Raw genomic sequence first — 14,644 nt, 5'->3', positions numbered from 1 at the left:
AAACGGCCGCCTACGCTCTGAAGGCGGGGCTGTGGGTCCCTGACCCCGTGTGTGGGGCGTTGCTCAGCTGTCTTCCGGAAGATTCACAGTCTGGCTGTTCCGGGCTCTTCTGGTTGCTTCCTGTGTGACTGTCACTTCATCTTGATCGCAAGTCCTCTGTTCCTTAGCCCGGGCCCTGCAGACCTTCGCCCCAAGGAACCGGACAGGAAACGTCTTTGGCTTCCCAGGCCCGACTGTCTCTGTCACCTCCCTCAGCTCCGCCGCCGTGACAGCTGTGACCAGGGCGCGCTCGCGCCACGGAATTGTGTTCATGAATCTCACAGAAATTTTAGTCATCCTGAAATGTCCTTCTTTGTGATTTTCCCCCAACCGCTTACTTCGCTGGCGGGCTGCACGACAGCAGGTGGCGGGCCGGTCTGGCAGCGGTGTCTGCCCCGTGGGCTGGGCAGTGAGAGGGGCCCCGCCTGCCCCCGCGGGTGTGGCTCGTCCTGCTTCTCTGTCCTTCCCCTCCTGGCTGCATTGCCGCCCTGGCCTCAGGGGACGCGGAGGGAGGGACTGCAGTGTCCTCCTTGCCCCCCTTGAGTTTTGTCCCCTGTGCATCGTGAGGACACGGACACAGCAGGACGAGTCATCTGGGCCGGGAGCCGCGGCCGCCGCTGTCATTTTGGCTCCAGTCCTCCCTGTGAACAGCCCGACGTGCGCAGCTGAGGTTGGGCGTCTCTGGGAAGGCCCTGGCAGCCCGGGGGCCCTGCGGCTTCTGAGGGTCCGTGGGGGCCTCTCTGCCCGCTGGCCCATCGGCTGGTGTCCGGTCAGGCCACACTTCGGCGGCTCGCTGGTTGTGGGGAGACTGAGTGAGGCCTGCGAGTCCTGGCTGTGAGCGCAGCTCGGGCCTACCTTCTCCTTGGGCTCCGTCCCCTTGTCCTGGATGCAGTGCCCACCTCCTCTCCATCCAGGTTGTCCTTTCTGCCCAGAAGGTGGTACAAGTCAGTGTCTCAGATGGCCCTGCCGGGGGCACCTTCGCGTCTGCCCCGTCAGCTCTGTGTTCCGGGCCAGCCTTCTGGGGCCTGGTTCTCTCTGCCATGTCTCCACCTTCACCAGCTCCTTCTCCCGGCTCCTCTGAGCTTCAAGCCTTTGAGTCCAGGGGGGCGGTTCCCCAGCTGACATGGCTCGACGGGAAGCCGTGTGGACGGGCGTTTTCCGGGTGGGCTTCCCTCTGCCCTTGGCTCCTTGCTCTTCTCGACTGTGTTCGTTCTCTCGGCTGGCGCTCGCCCTTGGGCCGGGTGTCCTCTCTGAAGCCGGCTGAGGGGCAGGGCAGCGGGACAGACGCAGGGCCGCTGTGGGACCGAGGGGTGGGGAGGCGCTCCCCACAGCTGCCGAGAGAGCCTGCGGGCGGCAGTCACGCGCACACGCCCATGCTCACACTCGTGCTCCCGCCTCACAGCACGTGTACCGCTGCCTGTGGTCCCTGCGCGGCCTCCCTCTGCTCCGTGGGGACAGATGGACCCAGGGACACATGAGCCCCGGCTCTGGGCACCCCCACTCCACTCGGACGGGGCCCTCGGCTCTCGGGGCTGCCAGCCTCCGGGAGAGGGAACCCGGGTCCTGTGGCCTGAGCGAGCTCTGTGGACCCTGGTCTCATCAGCCTTGACCACCCTTGTGTGTGCGTGTGCCGGGGGCTCCCTTCCTTCGTCAGAGCTGTGCTTGGTGCCCTTAAGGCCCTGGTGGAGCTGGGTGGGGGTGGGCGCTCAGCAGGCACAGCCAGAGCAGGGCCTGGAGCTGGAGCGGCCCGGGTGCGGGGCCCACACGGCGGCTGTCGGGGGCTGTCAGGTTCCTCACCACTCTGTGTGTGCTCAGGGGTCCCTGCCCCCTGGGGAGCAGGGCTGGGTGTCCTCTGGCTGCTCAGGAAGCGCCGGGGCAGGAGGGAACAGGCAGGGGCGGGTGTGGCGTTGGGGGACAGGGTGCCTTGGGCCCTTTCCGGCGCTCCCCTCAGTCGGTCCCTGCAGCCAGGCTGTGCCGGCTCCTCCCAGCCGCCAGGCCTGCCCCGCTCAGGATGGCGCTGGGACCAGGCAGTTGGGGGCAGACGCTGGCCCCTCGCTCCTGCCCACTGCAGGTCCCCCATGCCTTCGGCCCCCAGTGCACAGACTCCCCCAGCTTTGCTGCGAGACTCGAGCCTGAGCCGCCCACCCGGCGTCCCCCCTTCACGTGGTGTGTGGCCTTGCTCTCCCTCCCAGCTGGCCGAGGCTCGCCCCCAGGAGCTTTGGGGGAGGGGCCGCCAGGCGGGCGGGCGGCGGGCGGGGTGCTCTGGGTCCTTCGGTGGCATCCTTTAGATGTTCTCGCCTGCAGAGCCTCCTTGCAGGTCCTGGTCGTGGGACATGTCAGGGTGCGGGCCGTGGTCCCTCGCTGCCACCCACGGGCTTCTCCAGAGGCTTCCGGTTCCAGAGCAGCCGGAAGTGGCCCTGGGCTCACGTGGCCTTTTCAGAGCCTGAGTGTGGTTGCGCGTGTGCATACTAGGCTGCCCTGGCCTCCCGTGGCCTCTGGCGGCCATCCAGTGAGCGCGGCGTCTGTGATTGGGGACTTGGGTGGGCTGGCTTTTCTTCTCCCCGCCCTCTGGGGCCGTGGATGGGCCTCTGCTGGCGCCGCCGTGGCCGAACCCCGGGCAGACGGGCTCTGTCCCCGTCCTGGCTGTCCTGCGGAGGGTACAGGCCATCCCAGAAGAGGTGGCGGCACCTGCCGTCCTTGAGCCGATCGGGTTTGCGGTCCCTACTCACAGAATTTCCCCTAGAGAATGTTGCGCATCCCAGCGCACAGCCGTTTGTTTTTTCATTTTTGCGTGTTTTCATTTATCACCTGACTCTTCGGGCTTTTTACTTGAAGCCTAAGCAAGTGGTCGGCCGGCAGGCTGCTCCCAGTGCCCTCTGTGGTCATGTGGCCTCACACCAGACGCAGCATCTTGGGCGCCTTGTCACGTTGCAGCTGCAGTTGACACAGACGGGGGAGGAGAGACGCCCCCAGAAAGAGGCTTGAAGGGACAGGCGCGTCATCAGAAGGTGGCTTGTCCCGTTTAACTCTAGATTGGAGACCCCCTCGGCATGGCTGACATGGGCGCCGGCTCACCTCTGGGGGGCCGTCCTGGGTGCTGTGGGGGGCTGAGCAGCATCCCCGGCCCCACCCACTCGATGCAGCAGCTCCCCCAGTGTGACACCCGCAGACGTCCCCAGACGTGGCCCCGTGGCCCCTGGGGCAGGCCCGCCATTGTGAGAATCGCGGCTTCCGCCGTTGCGGTGGGCACGCGTGTGCACTCGGTGGGGAGCCATGCAGTGCTGACAGGCGCAGCGCTGTTCTCGTTAACAGGCGGCCAGAGAACAAGTGGTTTGTTGTGCAGCGCGCTCTCTCCCACTGACGTGGTGGCGGGTCCCTGGGGGTGGTAAGTGGGCGTCAGCTGCTCTGGAAGCCGTCGGAACTCCGGCATCTGCACGGTGGTCCTCTCGGCCTGAGCAGGGCGGGGTTCAGCCTCCCCGAGTCCGTGGCCGATGCCCTGAGAACGGGTGGCTGTCTGTCCCACAGCCGCTGGGCACCCTGGAAGGACATTTGGGGCTCGAGACCCCCACCCAGGACAGGGAGGGACCAGCCCATGCTGGCTGTGGGGGTTCCTGCACAGAAGTGTGCCCGGTGCCCAGGGGGCCCGCGGCCAGGCCCGAGGTCAGCCCTGCCCAAAGGACAGGAGACGAGGAGGGTGGAGGGGCCGGGAGGGGACTCCTGAGCCTGAGCCAGCTCAGCATGTCTCTGCGAGGGCCGTGCTCCCTGCTGGCCTGGGGCACAGGTGTCCCGGCCCAGCGCCCCTCCTGCCCGGGTGGGGGACGTCAAGCCCTTTCTGCCTGCCCTCAGTGTCCCCTCCTGGAGAGGGTGGGCAGGGGCAGAGCTGCTGCCTGCTAGGGGGGTGTCGTGACATAGCCTTTGCTCAGAGGTGACCTGCTCAGGGCGCCTCCCCTGAGAGCCGTCACCCTCCCCGAGGCCTCCTGCTCTGGCCGTCTCCCTTAGCCCTTCTCCATTTTTTATTCTCAGTCCCTACACCTGTGACCTCCCTCACCTGTAATCAGAACCTGTCACCTGCTGTCTCCGGCAGAGTGTGAGTCCCGCCTGGGGCCATGACCATTGTTTTCCGCCGTCTCCTGGCACCTGGAGCTGCAACCCGCCCCCAGTAGGCGTGAGTGAGATGAGGGTCCTGGAATGAGCGTCGCCTGTCCCTTCTCGGCTCTGCTCCTGGCCCTGTCCGCGTGGGCCTGAGCTGGGCCATAGCACTGTCATCCACACCAGAGGGCACCGCAATCGAGCCCTGCGACAAGGCCAGCGTTCCAGGGCGGGTGTCCCAGCCCCGGGCAGTGTTGCGTACGCCCACCCCACGCGGTCGCTCGCTCTGTGATGGTGCAGGGGTGGATGGAACCAGAGCAGGGGTGGAGGGCCAGAGGCACCACTCTGCCCCGCAGGTGGCGCCCGGGCCTGGCCCTGGGCTCCCAGGAGAGGACAGCGCATTCTGCCCCACCCCCACCTGGCCCTGAGCGCCGTGCTGCCTGGAGGCGCCCTGACCCCCGTCTTGGTCTCGCAGATCATCCCCCCGAAGGAGTGGAAGCCGCGGCAGACATACGACGACATTGACGATGTGGTCATCCCGGCCCCCATCCAGCAGGTGGTGACCGGCCAGTCGGGCCTCTTCACGCAGTACAACATCCAGAAGAAGGCCATGACCGTCGGGGAGTACCGCCGCCTGGCCAACAGCGAGAAGTACGTGCTGCCTGGGCAGGTGTGGGGCCCCCAAGCCTCAACCCCCCAACCCCTCGAAGGCCTGTGGGGCCCTTGGTGGCCCCCAGCTCTGCAAGACACTGTCCCCTGGGGCCCCGTGGGGCAGGAGAGTGGGGGACAGTGGGGTGCACGCAGTCCTCACAAAGCACATCTTGCCTGGTCTGTGGGCGCTGGGGGCGCCCGGAGGCCCCAGTTCTCAGAGGGTGAAACCCAGACCCTTATGTGCCCGGGCCATGCCGTCCCCCTCTCACTGCCCTCAGCACGGACGGCCCTCGGGGCTCCCCCTGTCCTCGGGGCTCCCCCTGTCCCTGGTCCTGGGGTGCCTTCCTACGCGGGCACGCTCATGCACGCACCTGTGAGCTCTCGGGCACACGGCCCCCCTCTCACTCCCTGCTTTGCTGCCCCACCTCCCACAGTCTCTGCTGGAGGACGGCCCCTTGCGTCCCTCATCTGCCTCTCACAGCTGTCCCGGCCCGGCAGTGCTCCCGGTGTTTGCAGAGAACCGTCAGGGTCTGCGTCCCTCCCCCTGCGCCCGCTGTCCCTGGCGTGGGGCCCGGGCAGCTGACTAGAGGGGACACGTGGCTTGTCTCCAGGCCCTGACCCCATCCTTACACGCTCACCCCAGAGTCAATGCCCCTCTCCAACTGGACACCGCCGTGCTCTCCGGCTGCGGGCCGGCGGTGGCCTGAGTGCTGTCCCTTCCGCGTGCCGCCTGCCCAGGTACTGCACCCCACGGCATCAGGACTTCGACGACCTGGAGCGCAAGTACTGGAAGAACCTCACCTTCGTCTCGCCCATCTACGGCGCCGACATCAGCGGCTCTCTGTATGACGACGTGAGTACCGGGTCTCGGCGGCCGGGCCGGGAGGTGCTGGGGAAGAGGGGGGCGCGGTTCCCTGGGGAGGGGCAGAGGGGGAGGGGTGCTGGGGACCTCCTCCTGAAAATGGAAGGGACGTGACGCCCACAGCCCGGCCGGGCGTGCTGTCTGGGCTCTGGTGACAGCCGTGCACCAGGTCTTAGGGCGAACAGAGGGGGTCCTGTGGTCTCTGAGCAGCATCCTTCCTGCCCGAGGCTGGCGCCTGCCCTCCCTGAGCCGGCAGCCCCGTCGCCCGCGGCCTTGGAAGGGCGGCTCCGGGCCTCTTGCTCCTGCTCCCGGGGCCTCTCTCGGTTCTCGGTTTTCCGAGGACTTTTCTTCTCAAGTTACTGTCACCCCATCTTCCTGCACACCTGGGGGCCCTGAGTTCTCGGCTGGCCAGGCTGCCGGGGGTTTACCCATCTAGTCCCCGTGCAAGGACACCCGGGCGACGGCAGGGCCTCTGCTCCTCTGTCTTCAGGGCCACCTGGGGCGTCACCCAGACGCTGGCCGAGCCCGGACACGGACCCCAGAGAGGTGCTGGGGTCAGGCAGGGGGTTTGAGTGGGACCTGGGTTTTTTTGGGGGGAGTTAATTAATATTTATGGGTGTCTGAGGACCCTGGGGTGCATCCGCTGGGGTGAACTTCGGAGCTGCCAGCCTCCCTCCCTCCTGGGTATGCTCTGCCCTGGCCTGAAATCCGGCCCCTCCCCTCCCCCATAGCCCCTCCTAAGGTCACCTCATGCCGGAACACCCCCTTGGTCCACTCAGCCGTGCTCCTGGCAGAGCTGCTGGGCCCTGGGAACGAAGCCCCTCGTGTGAAGGGTCGGGGCCTCTGGGCGCCTGGGAGGGGAGCCGCGAGAAGCAGCGGTGGCTTGTGCTCCCCAAGTGTGTTGGGAAAACGTGGCTGCCGCGGGGGCCCTGCAGGCCTCGCCGTCCGGCATCCCAGTCGCCCAGCTTTGTGGGGGCGTTTGTCACCTGGAAGAGCAGGCCGGCTCGAAGCAAGCTTGCCCCCAGCAACCGAGGGGGACACCCTCGCCCCAGGAGCTCAGGAGCCCAGCCTGCTCCTGGCCCTGCTTTCTCCTTTCTGGGCCTCAGTCTACCCATCGAGAAAGCAGGGCACAGCAGGCATGCGGCAGTCCTCAGCGACCGCGGGAGACCTGGCTTCTCCCTGCGACCCTGAGCTTGTCTACTTGACCTCGACCCCAGAGCGTCAGCACACTTGCTGAGGCCCCGTCCCCTGGGGCAAAGGTCCAGAGGCCTCTGTGGGCACCCGCTGTGTCCCCGCGCCCTCAGCCCCGGCTCCCCATCCGGGTCTCGCCTATCCCTGCAGACCAGGAGCTGTCGCCCTGGTTGTCGGCAGCCTTGGTTGTGGACATGTGTGTTGGCACCACGAGCCAGCTCACCCGAGGTCCCGAGGCTGGGTGACTGGGCCCGTGGGCTGTGTCCCCTGGGCCTCCTTGGTGGCAGCTGATGGTCCTGATGCTGCCGCTGCTCCCCGCTTCTCTGCTCTCTGCGAGGGGCCAGTCTCCCATCTCCCGTGTCAGGTCGCGACCAGGGCAGCGGTCCCCTGGCAGCCGAGGGTCAGGGTCAGGTCCGGACCTTCGACCCCTCTGGTGTCGTTCTGGGAGCCGTGGGGCAGGACAGTGGTGGGCATCCCACGTGTGGCATCGGGCCTTGAGGACACGGCGAGAGCCGTCTTCCTGGGGCCCCTGCAGCTGCGGCCTTGCACTCCCGGGCAGGAGCCACACTTTGAACCCCACCCTTTGTGTTTGTGGCGCTCGGTCCTTCCAGTGTCCAGGCTCTTCCCCTTCAGGTGGGGACTGAGGCTCAGTGGCTGGGAACCTTGTCCTCGCCGTGCTCTCCGGGTCCCATCTGGAGCTGGCGTTGGCCCCAGCTTGTGCGCCCTGAGCCCCTGCTCGCTCCCCTCCTGCCTTGGGCACACTTTGGACGCAGCTCTCGGTCTCGCGGGTCAGTGGCAGCCGGGCCTCCCGCCAGCCGGGTCCCGGCCCACAGCCCTGCCGCCCGGTCGATGAGTCATGGCTCCTGGGAAGGGCTTGGAGCCCAGCAGTGACGGGCGGCAGAGCCGAAGGTCACGTGCTCGCGTGGAAGATGCGCGTGAAGTCAGACGCCCGTTGGTTGCGTGATCCGCCATCGTGCTCATAGAGCTGTAGGAAGCTAATGCTGGGTGGGTTGTTTGTTGAGCACCTGAGTTACTGTCTCCCTTTTGGTTTTTAAAGCCTTATTGAGATATAATTCAGACACCACACAGTTCCCCTCATTTCAGGCGTATAATTCACCAGTTTTTAGTGTATTCACGGAGTTGTGGGCTGTCACCACTGTCAATTTTACATTTCCGTCACTCCAAAAAACCACTGGGGACCCGTTAGCTGTCACCCCCACCCCCTCCCCAGCCCCTGGCCCTCACAAGCCCACTCTCTGTCTGTGGATCGGCCTGCTCTGGACGTTTCCTGTCCATGGGGTCACACGCTGTGTGTCCTTCTGTGTCTGCTTCTCTCCCTGAGTGTCGTGTATGCTGGTCCGTCCACATGCGGCTGTGTCGGGGCCTCGCTCCTCTTCACGGCCGCATTGTGTCCCAGCGTGTGGGGGACACGTGTGTGGACTCTCCCCTAGCTGGTAGCCACTGGGCGGTTTCCACTTCTGGCCATTGTGAATCACGCTGCTGTGGACACATGTGTTCATTTCTCTCGTGCAGACGCCTAGACCAACGAGCTGAGTTGTGGGTCGCGTGGCAATTCCACGTGTAACGCTTTGCGGACCTGCTGGCTTGCTTCTTTCCAAGGCCGCTGCACCCTGTACGTTCTCACTAGCGTGTGTGACATTCCGGTGGTGCCACTCCTCCCCAGTGCTTGTCATTTTCTGCCTTTTGCTTCCGGCGGTCCTGGCGAGTGTGAAGTGGTCCCTCCTGGTGCCTTTGATACACATTTTCCTGGTGACACGATGTGGAGCATCTTTTCATGTGCTCAGCTGCCGTCTACTGACATCCTCGGTGACACGTCTGTTCAGATCTTTGGCCCATTTTTTAAAAGTGTTGTTTGCTTTCTTATTGTTGATTTTCAAGCGTTCTTTCTATATTTTGGGCACCAGTCCTTTATCAGATGTGTCTCTTGTAAAGGTTTTCTCCTAGTTTGTGGCTCGTCTTCTCATTCTCATGAGGGCCCCACGTTATTGTTTTTAAATAAAAATTCAAAAATTGCCACCTAGTCCAGGCAGGGCCTCTGGGTTTGCCCCCGTGTGCCACCTGCAGCCGGCCGTGGTGAGGGCCCGTGAAGGGCCCCGCGGCCAAGTGCAGGCTCGGTGGGCCGAGGCTGAGATCGATGAGCGATGGCCGCGGGAGGTTCTGGAAGGGATTTGGGGCTTCAGGGCCCTGTGTTCGTGGTGTCTGACCTGGTGCGGGAGGCTCCTTCAGGCGGGGAAACTGAGGCCCAGAGCGGAGAAAGACCTTGCCCAGTCACAGGATGAGTTACTGCCCGGCTCAGCGAGGCCCTGCGTCCCCCCGTAGCCACACTGTGGACGTGTGGGCTGGATGGTGTGGCGAGTCGGACCCCGCTTTAGGGAGGTGGCCTGTTTCCGGTGCCCCTGACCTGGGCCTTTTCAGCCCTGTGATGAGAGTCTGGTTGCTGCCCCCACTTTGGGGTCTCGGCCCCCGCCAGGGCTCGTCTCCTGCAGGCCACACACCAGGTCCAGGGCCCGTGACGTGGACAGAGCAGGCGGGCAGGTGGCTCTGGGCCTCGAGGGGCGCTGCTGGCGGCCCGTGTCTCAGGAGGCCCCGAGGGTCTCCAGGGCCGGGCAGTCGATTCAGGCGTATTTTACAAGCCTGATGACCCGACGGGTTTGTCTGCTGGTGGCAGTAGGAACAGGGGAGTCTGGTGGGTGGGGACTCTGGGCTCGTGCCTGGTTCTGCGGGCCATGCCCGTGTCCTCCGTGTGAAGGTGCTGGGCTGGGCCCCTCGGCGTGTCATTGACTTTGAGGCACGTTAACCATTCACGACCAGACTGTGGCCTTCGCTGTGGACGAGTCACACGCAGCTCAGCCTGGATCCAGGGACGCCCCGCCTGGCTGCCTGGCGTGGCAGGGATGGCATCTGCGGGGCATGGCGCCCGTGGTGGGCTTCAGACACTGCGTGGGCTCAGGGTGGGTGGGCTCGGGGCCCTCTGCAGAGGACTCATGGTGGCCCAGGGCCCGGGGGCATGAGCCTTGGCCTTCCTGTTCTCCTGCCAGCGTCTGGGGCTGGCCAGGGCGGGGTGTTCTGGGGACGGCCCGCCCCTGACCGCGTGCTGGCCGCCCTGCAGGATGTGGCTCAGTGGAACATCGGGAACCTGCGGACCATCCTGGACATGGTGGAGCGGGAGTGCGGCACCATCATCGAGGGCGTCAACACGCCCTACCTGTACTTTGGCATGTGGAAGACCACGTTCGCCTGGCACACGGAGGACATGGACCTCTACAGCATCAACTACCTGCACTTCGGAGAGCCCAAGTCCTGGTGAGTGGCTGGGAGCAGCTGCTTGGGGATGGGCAGTGGGGGTGCTTCTGGTGGCTCCCTGGGACGTGGCTGGGCCTGCGGCCTGGCTGGTGGGCGGGGAGGGCAAAGGTCGGGGCCTCTGGCAGCTTGAGACCTGCGGGCCCGGGCCCTGCTGGCTTCCAAGGCAGCCTCAGTGTCCCCACCAGGTTTGGGGTTGAGGGCCCACATGCCCCCAGAAGCGAGCTTCCTGGTCCCTGGAGCCGTGCTTCCCCCCAGAGCCTCTGCTGGGGGCTGAGCTCCCTGCAGCGCCACTCGGCCGAGTCAGGGGCAAGGCGGTTGTGCTGGGGGCTCTTGGGGGCCGCGGGCTGTGGGGTGGGTGGCCTGGAGCGCTGGGCCCCCCGCACCTCCCCTGGGCATCTGGGTTCGGTGTCTGGCCCCACTCTGAGTCTGCAGGTGAGCCCCCTGCGTCCTGGAATCTGAGCTGAGACCCTGCGCTCGCCCAGCCTCTGCTGGGGACCCTGGAGCCGCCTCTGTGCAGGCCCCCGCCGTTCTCGGGGTTTCCAGCAGAGACTTCCCAGCGGGGCTTTGCGGTGTCCACCTGCTGCAGAAGGTCCCATCGTGGCTCAGAGGGGTGGAGGGGAAGCGGGCTCAGCCGCTGCGCCGTCTCCTGTGTACGTGGGGGCGGGGCAGGGGACACAGCACGGGGGACCCAGGCAGCCCCCGGCCAAGGCGCCCCGGGCCTTGCTGTCCAGCTGAGAGCTGCCCCTGAGCCATAAGACTGGCCCCCAGGCTCGGAGGGAGGGCCACCCCTCCCCTTGTAGGACACTGGGACGTCCTGGGGCCCTCGGCTCAGGGGGCCTAGGAGCCAGAGGAGGCCCTGCTGGGGAGCCAGGCCCCTCCCTGCCCTCAGCTGTGTGCCCCCCTGACCCCCGGCTGATGTGGACGGAGAGGAGCCCCTCCCGGCTCTCCGGCAGCGGCCGCTCGGACAGGCTGGGCGGGATGGGGAAGCCCTGGGAATGAACTGGGGGCTTCAGGAGTTCCCCAGAGCTGCTGTGACACACGACCGCGAGCCGAGCGCCTCCGCATGACACGCGTTTATTCTCCGAGAGTCCTGGAGGTCAGAGTGGGACATGGCCTCCCTGAGCTAAAACCCAGGGGAGGGCAGGGTGGGTCCCGGAGGCCCCAGGGGAGGAGCGTGTCCCGCCTCCTCCAGCTTCCAGAGGCGCCGCGTCCTGGGCTCGGGGCCCCTTCCTCCGTCCACACGGCCAGCAGCGCAGCATCTCCATCTTGGCCTCTGACCCTCCCGCCTCCCTCTGCTCAGGACCCTGGGATGAGCCTGGGCCCCGGGAATCCAGGGTCACCCCCGTCTCAGGGGCCTTAACCCATCTTCCAAATCCCCTCTGCCCCGGGAGGTGACACGTCCACACTTCCCGGGACCAGGGTGGGTGTCCTGGGACTGTTCCCCGCCGTGGCCCCAGCCTGAGTGGCACTATTGTGCGTTTGCTGGGAGCTCTCATGATGCCACGACCTGCATGTTGTGGTCCCTGTCTCTGTGTCTCTGTGGCTCTGTGAGGCCCTCGCTCTTGGAAACCTCTGGGCTGGGAGGCCTTGATCTTCGGGTCGGAGCTGGAGAGATGGGGGGCTGGGGTGACCGTTCCACAGAGGCCTGAGTCTCACGCCCACACAGGTGCTCCTGAGCGTAGGTGGTCCCAGTGCTGCCCAGGGGTCCCCTCCCGTCCTCTCTGCATGGCAGGGCCAGGCTGTGACTCCACGGAGGCCCCAGTCCTGGCCCAGCGGAGAGGGCCGCACACTGCCCCAGTCCCCAGCCGTGGCAGGAGCGGGGCCTGGCCACACGGCTTGTGGGGAGGGGCTCCTGGGCCAGGTGGGCTGAGCGCGGGTGACCAGCCTGCGGCCACTGCAGACCACTGGCTGGGCCCATGTGCGAGTGTGGGGGTGTGTGTGTGGAAGTGTGAGCATGTGTGAGTGACTAGATGTATCTGTATGTGTGTGTGAGTATATGTGAGCGTGTGTGTGAATGTGTGTTTGTGTGTGAGCACACCTGTGTGTATGTGTGTGTATATGTGTGAGCATGTCCATGTGTGTCCATGTGAGTGTGAGCGTGTCTGTGTGTCCATGTGAGTGTGAGCGTGTCTGTGTGTGTGTGTGAGTGTGTGTGCACTGTGGGCTCGCTGGCTAGGACACTGCCCTGCGGGGTGTGGCGGTGGCCTGGCGAGCAGCTGCCGGGTCTCCAGGTGGATGTCCCCCGGGAGCCACTAGATGGCGCTGCCGCCCTTCCCCGCGGTGGAGGCTCTGGCTCCTCGTCCTGTGCAGACTCGGGCCCAGGGCAGTGTGTCCCCAAGCCTGGGACAGGCAGCAGGAGGGTGGGGCCACCCCCTCTCCTCCGCTCCAGCCTGGTTCTGCTCAGGGACACCAGCCAGAACCATCTTTAGGGGAGAAAACCCATGTTTTCCTTAAAAAAGAAAAAAGGCAAAGGAAGAAAGGGGCCTCTGCCAAGTCCGGGCAGGTGCTGGCCGCAGGTGGGCCGGGCCTTCGGACATGGCCGTCTGAGGGCGGGTGGCCTGGGGCAGGGCACGGCCCGTGGGCAGGTAGCGAGGCTGGGGAGGCACCGGTCACGGTCCCGGGACGCGGCCTCAGGGAGCCACGTTGGGGGCCCAGCGAGGCGTCCCGCAGAGAAGCGTTGGCAGGTGCAGGACTGGCTTCCAGGATGGTGACACGCACGGAAGGTCCCCGAGGCCGTCCAGAGGGGACCCTGGGAACATGAGGGGCAGAAGCCCTGGGTGACACGGCAGGACCGATGCCCCCCGAGGACCAGCGCTCTGCCCCTGCCGTCTGTGCTGCCCATGGCCCCTGGGACCACCTGCCATCCCTGCCCCCACCCCCGCCCGATCCCCAGAGCGCTAGGGAAGCAGTTAGCGGGGCTTGCACTGGAAGAATGTTCTGGAAGGCCCCTTGGCCTTGGTCCTGGTTTCTGGTCCTGAGGAGTGGGATTGCGCATGGGGGCCTTCGTGTGCCCGCGTGCGGCTGTGGGAACCAGCTTCTCAGTGGTCATGCCGGGCGCCCCGGCCGCTCTCCCAGGACCAGGTGGGGCCCAGGTGTGGGCGTGGTGCCCCATGTGTGTCCTCCAGAGCCATGCTCGACCGGGTGCCCACACTCCCGCGTCTGCTGCTGGTGTGCGTGTCGCCCGTGAGGGCAGGGCCCCGGCAGAGGCCTGGGTTCCAGCTTGTGCGCTGGGGCTGATGTCGTGTGCAGCTGGCGCCGCCTCTGTGGGAGCTGGTCCTCTAGGCTGTGCTCCCTCCTGGGGCCACAGGGATGCCAGCGGGGGGTTGGGGGGTGTGGGGGTGTGGGCGAGGTGCACCAGGGCAGGAGGCGCCCCCCCCCCCCCCCCCCCCGGCAGATCGCGCTCCCGTGGCTGTGCCTCTGATCACGCTGCTCCTCTTGCATCGGCAGTGGCTTGATCGCAGCCACCTCTGAGTGTTTCAGTGGCTCTATTTTAAGTGTCAACAGGCTGAGATTTCTAGTGTCTCGTGAAGCCGTCTGGTCTGCTGCCACCTCGGTAGTGTGACTCGTGTGTCAAAGTGACGTGAGCAGCCTGGTGCCGACGAAAGCGTGGAATTGGCTTGGAGAGGCTGGCCTTGCGTGGGGCTCTCGGGCAGTGAGGCTGAGCACATCGGAAGCGTTTTTGGGCTTCAAAATCTCTCTTGATATGGGGCTTGAGAGACCTGGCCCTCACAGCTTGCGCCCTGGCCGGCCTGCTCGTGGCCCAGTCGGTCAGCGAGGGCACGAGGGTGGGTGGGAGGGGACGTGGGTGTGGGGAGGGGTCGGCTCCCCGTGTGGGGCAGCCTGGGGGCTTGGCACGCAGAGGGCCGTGTCCCCTCGACCCTGCTGTCCCAGGCCAGACGCCTCCCCCGGGCAAGGCCCTCCTGGAGCCTGCGGGTGGTGGCAGTTCATCCAGAGAAGACGTCCCCACAGCCTGTCCTGGGCCGCTCTTTGCCCATTGGCCCCTGGCTCCAGCCCCTGTGGGTCCTAGGCCTCGTTAGCTCGTGGGCCAGTGGGCAGCTCGTTATCAGGATGTGTAACCAACGTGTGATGCACTCGCCTGGCGTTGTTTCGCGGGTTCTCAGATGTAGCGCTAAATGCTCCGTTTCCACCGGTGCCACCACATGGACGCCTTCCGCACGCCCTCGCAGCTGCTCCCCTGGGTCCACAGGACAGGCGAGTTTGGATGGGAGGGCCCCTTATCCTGGTCCATGCCATCCCCCTGGGCCACGTCTGGGGCCCCGGGTTGTGCTGCGCATCCCCTGCGGGGGCTCCTGGCACACATGGTGGCCTCGAGAGGGGCCCGTCCCCTGCCTGCTGCCGTGCGGTGCTGCCCGCATGGGGAGGCACCTGGTGGCTTGTCCTGTGTGCCTGTGTGCCAGGCTGCCTCGGGGGCAGGGAACGTGTGGTGGCTTGTCCTGTGTCCTGTGTGCCGGGGCCTCGGGGGCAGGG

General features: G+C 66.0%; 1 protein-coding gene across 6 annotated transcripts in view; it reads left to right on the top strand.

Annotated features, from left to right (window-relative positions):
- The window catches only part of KDM4B (lysine demethylase 4B), a 103,496-nt gene that overhangs the window by 25,740 nt on the left and 63,112 nt on the right, over nt 1-14,644 (top strand). For all 6 annotated transcript variants that reach the window (XM_046685152.1, XM_046685151.1, XM_046685150.1 and 3 more), the window contains 3 exons: nt 4,604-4,779; nt 5,518-5,632; nt 9,963-10,156. In XM_046685152.1, the coding sequence (XP_046541108.1) occupies nt 4,604-4,779; nt 5,518-5,632; nt 9,963-10,156 (485 nt within the window). The remainder of the gene's footprint in view (nt 1-4,603; nt 4,780-5,517; nt 5,633-9,962; nt 10,157-14,644) is intronic.

Source organism: Equus quagga, chromosome 14 (genome assembly GCF_021613505.1).
Source record: "Equus quagga isolate Etosha38 chromosome 14, UCLA_HA_Equagga_1.0, whole genome shotgun sequence".
In the NCBI taxonomy this organism is placed as follows: Eukaryota; Metazoa; Chordata; class Mammalia; order Perissodactyla; family Equidae; genus Equus; species Equus quagga.
The sequence above is the reverse complement of the archived record's forward strand: the minus strand, read 5'-3'. Positions and strand labels throughout refer to the sequence as shown.